The 4,555-nt window shown below is 49.2% G+C and overlaps 1 protein-coding gene across 1 annotated transcript; it reads left to right on the top strand.

The window, feature by feature from the left end:
• Positions 1 to 313: 313 nt before the first annotated feature.
• TSPAN9 (tetraspanin 9) lies at positions 314 to 4,553 on the top strand (the record flags this gene model as incomplete). The annotated part of the gene is made up of 6 exons (XM_008935052.1): positions 314 to 505; positions 1,981 to 2,055; positions 3,057 to 3,158; positions 3,680 to 3,811; positions 3,888 to 3,971; positions 4,542 to 4,553. Coding segments are annotated over 6 exons (597 nt in total), but the record flags the coding sequence as incomplete, so codon positions are not given.
• Positions 4,554 to 4,555: the final 2 nt, after the last annotated feature.

Here is a 4,555-nt window from a genome sequence, read left to right as displayed (position 1 = left end):
AAAAATTGCATTGTGTTGTGCTGTTGGGAGGTCAGTGGGTAGCCCTCGTTAGATGAGCTGAGTCTTTAAAAAGAGAATTCTGCCATCCAGTGGCTTTTGAATAGGCATGTAAGTACAGGAAACATGAACAAGCCTAGGCAAGAACATGTTTAACTTTTGTTTCAGCATCAAACCAGTGAGACCATTACTGCAAAACAGTTACCTGAGAATTTGCTTGATAAATTCTTTCCTTCTGGGGGGTGAAGTGGGAGAGAGGAAGTGCCAGTGCTACTTGTTTTAATGTGAACCCTTTCTGTTGCTTGTCTCGTTGCAGTTATGTGGCTGTGGACTGCTGGGTGTGGGCATCTGGCTGTCAGTGTCACAAGGGAACTTCGCCACCTTTTCTCCCAGCTTCCCGTCGCTCTCAGCTGCCAACCTGGTCATTGCCATTGGCACAGTCATCATGGTGACCGGCTTCCTGGGCTGCCTCGGTGCTATCAAGGAAAACAAGTGCCTCCTGCTGAGTGTGAGACATCAGTAGTCCTCACTAAGACCAGTGATGGTTGCTTTGTTGTTCTTTTATTTAAATGACCATTGTGAAACAGTCTTGTGGCTCACTGTAGCATTGCCCTTGGCTTTCAGCCTGCTGTATGCTTGCAGCCTGGCATCCCACAGCTCGGCTCACAGCCATCTGCTGGGGGAATTAGCAAATGTACACGTGTTACTGTGTGCCCGAATGTGTTAGATGCAAAGCACATCACTGCCTGACTCCTCTGGGGGGTTAAAGATGAGCTGTAGGGTCAGCCTGGATAGTCCTTCCGGAAATGGCTGTTCAGAGGATGGATGAAAAATCTGTCACAGCTGCTTTGAAGGCCTCCCATGGCTATTTTCTGCTTTGCCCTTACCTAAGGCCTTCCTCAGAGGCTGGGGGGAACCATTTGATCCAAAGTTAAGAAGTCAAAGTCTCTGCCAGGCACTACCCATAAAAAAAATATAATAATCTGATCCTTGGCAGTCTTTGTCCAGTGCTAAAGCACAGAGGCTGGGAACCCCTCTTGTAAAACAGTGTGGGCCATTCCTCTTGCATAAACCCAGGAGGCTTCATCGTGCTTCTCCCCACCTGAAGGAGAGAGTAATTGTGGCAGAAAGTGAGAGGGGACTTTCAAAGCAGGCAGTGTCCAGCTCAGTCACAGCCTGTGACTCACAGGAGGTGTGACATTAAGGAGCACGTGCGTTTTCCTCATGTAAAACTCTCCCTTCTGAGGTGTCTGAGAGCAGCTGGGCACCATTCCTTACACCACCTCAGAACTAAACTGGAGAACAAATGTGCAGCTGTGTTCTGCTGTCTGCTGCTGGGTGGGTGTGTTGTACAGGGGCTGCTCTGCAGCTAGGGAAGGATACAAATGGTAACGAGGTCTGTGTCACCCATCCACACAAACTGCAACACCAGCTGTATTTTTGGAGGTTTCTTTTAAGAGTGTTTATGTTCTTAATGTTCTGCAAAAGTCTTTTTAGTTACTACGATAACTATCATGAGCTTCTGATCTGAGAGCTTGCTACACTCCATGCCCCATCTCCCTCAGTAGCTGTGTGTGGGAGGCCATGCCTGCGTGGCAGTCCACTGGTACACAGTGGCAACTAGTGGGCATGAAGAGTAGTGAGAAACTGCCAGAGCTCATACTCGGCATGCCCCTGCAAAGGGGGATTTCAGCTACAGATTGTTCAGGGAGCTGGGAACAGAAGTGCAGAGTCATAGAATGACTGTTCCAGCAGGCAGTCGGATGTGGGTAAAGCACACCTCCTAGGGAATCACTCCTGAGGCACATCCCATTCTCCTCTGTGGTAGTGGGTTTAGCATCTCTTCTCTAGTCTGTATGAAGGAAAGAGGCACCCAGGGCTGTGTGCTGTGAAAGCAGTCCAAAAAAAGCAAAAAAAAAAGTAGTCCCAGATTTACCCTAGCTGGCAAGTGTGTATACACTGTCTGTTTTTCCTTTGTTCTAGTTTTTCATCGTTTTGCTGATAATTCTCCTGGCAGAGCTGATATTACTCATTTTGTTCTTTGTTTATATGGACAAGGTAAGCACACACGCCGCATGGCTTCATTATCTGCACTGCATGTAAACCAGGTTCAGTTTGCTTCTCTTTGATGGGGGTGTGTGGGTCCTCTTTGCCCTTCACTTCGGTGGAGGTTTAACCTTGGGATCTTAGCTGTTTTCTGTGAGCTGCCTCTGCAGGGGAAGGAGGGAGTGGTGAGGTGGACAAACAGGAGAGGACTTTGTTGAGCTTTACAGTTTCCTCCCTGCAGTAAAGCTATGACCAGGGCCTCCTTTTGGCTGTCTCCTAAGGCTAAGGTAGTTTTTAACAGAGCTGTTTGATGTCTCTGTGAGAAGCTGAACATCCTGTGGACCTGGGAGCTCCTACTTAAGACCTGTTTAGTGTCTTAGGGCCAGTCCTTGAACAGGGCTGGAGGAGAGGGGCCTGGGACATCCACAGGTTATCCCAGAGGCCACCAGCTCTCTCACTTGGATGGAGCAGCCCCAGCAAGCTCGACAAGGGTGCGGAGTGGATCCGCTTGTCCCAGCAAGAGCAATTGACTTTTGTATTGGCCATTCATTATAACCCCCCTGCTCCTGTGCAAGAGATATCTGTGTTCAGGCTGGGAGGCTGGGGTTCTGCTTTATGCTGTTAGCAGACTAAAGTGGGCCACAGGTCACAGGCAGGACAGGCTGGGTTCCTGCCCACAGCTGTCTGGCAGAGCTGAAGCAAGCTCGGCAGATTTCTGCTCATCAGTCTTCAGTTAGTTTGGATCGGATGAGGACTGTATGGTGGACTTTTTAGTAGAGGGGAATCTGTTTGGTCTCCTATCTTAGTAGAATTTAGCAAAACTGCAGTCTGAGGGTGAGAGTAGGCCTTGGCAGGTGCTGAAAGGCCTTGGTGACTATTGTGGAGCTTTTATACCCCTGTTAGGTTTGTGGTGAGAGGAGGCAGGAGAGATGCACTCTGCATGCAGGTCTCTACCACTTGGTCCTTTCCCCTGAACAGCAGTGCATTGACTTCTGTGTTTTTTTGTGATGCAGGTCAGTGAGAGTGCAAAGAAGGATTTGAAGGAAGGTATGAAGCTATACAATTCAGAAAATAATGTTGGACTGAAAAATGCATGGAATATCATTCAAGCAGAGGTAACATATTTTCTCAGTAGAAAAAAATAACCATTTTGCCATAAAGGCTGCTGCAGTCTGTTAACTGTGGCATCCACGCCACCTCTAAAAGATGCAAGCTTTGGTTTCTGATTTTGCACTCTTGAGCATCCAGGAAGCACTGTGAAACCCAGGATCAACGTGTCCTCTGTCAGGTGACAGATGCCCACCTCTGTCTCAGCTTCTCTGTGCCTGTCGCAGGCACAGAGGTGATCTGGCACAGAGGAGAGGCAGAAAAACCTGCACAGGTAGAGCCACAGCTTGGCAGCCAGACCTTTGCTGTTGGACTCGTGTCTCTGTGACAAAGACTCATACACTTTGGGTGTGGTACCACTTGCTTTGAGTGGTCAGAGGACAAAGCACTTTGAAAACACAGAGGTGCTGTGGCAGCCCTTTTGCAAGCATCCAGCGTTTCAGTGGCAGTAGAACCTCCTGGTGGGTGGTGTGTGAGTCGCAGACTGTGCCGGGGAGGTTGATTCCTGGGTCCTTTGCTCTTGGCCCAGATGAAGTGCTGCGGCGTGAACGACTTCACGGACTGGTACCCGGTGCTGGGGGAGAACACGGTCCCCGACCGCTGCTGCACGGAGAACGCCCAGGACTGCGGGCGCAACTCCACCGAGCGGCTCTGGAGGACGGTAGGGAGCCCGGGGCTGGGGGACAGGGAGGGGACGTGTGACCCTGAGCTTTCAGTTCCCATCTTTCCCATTTCAGGGATGTTACGAGCGAGTCGTCACCTGGTTCGATGAGAACAAGCACGTCCTTGGTTCAGTGGGGATGTGCATCCTCATAATGCAGGTAATGCCAGCATGGCGTCCCCGTGCTTAGCCGTTTGTTATGCTGTACCTTAGGGAACCGGGGTTTTAAATTTTGGAAGCAAGTTGTAGAAATTGTCAAAATGAGTCAAGTTGTGGCCACTGAACTGGATAGGTTAACGTGTCTTGAAAAAGAAATACAGAGGCATCATCATAATCTGTTACAGTCCTGAGGTTCCTGTATGACTGCCCTACTTCTGGAGGAGAATACCTGTATCTGATACTTTCAGTCACAATTATCCAGCTCAACAAGGATGAGTTGTTGGGTAAAAAGGAAGAGTGACTTATTTGTATTGATTCTGAAAATGTTGCATGTATGACAGAGCCCTGAGAGCATTTTGCCTCCATCTGTGTTCTGAGAGACACATCTCTGGACATCACGGTGTGCCTGAAAAACGTACACCCAGCTTGTTTCCTGATCAGTGTTGAAGCCTGAGAAATACCACCAGTGTAGGATTACTTTTACAGCTGCAGCTGCACCGTGAGCACAGGTCAGCAGTGCAGTTTTGGCAGCCTCCCTGTACTGAAGCCCTTTTTGTTTGTTTTCCTTCAGATTCTTGGCATGGC

Source organism: Merops nubicus, unplaced genomic scaffold (genome assembly GCF_000691845.1).
Source record: "Merops nubicus isolate BGI_N331 unplaced genomic scaffold, ASM69184v1 scaffold42220, whole genome shotgun sequence".
In the NCBI taxonomy this organism is placed as follows: domain Eukaryota; kingdom Metazoa; phylum Chordata; class Aves; order Coraciiformes; family Meropidae; genus Merops; species Merops nubicus.
Note: the sequence above shows the minus strand (reverse complement) of the source record. Positions and strands in the feature narration are given on the sequence as shown.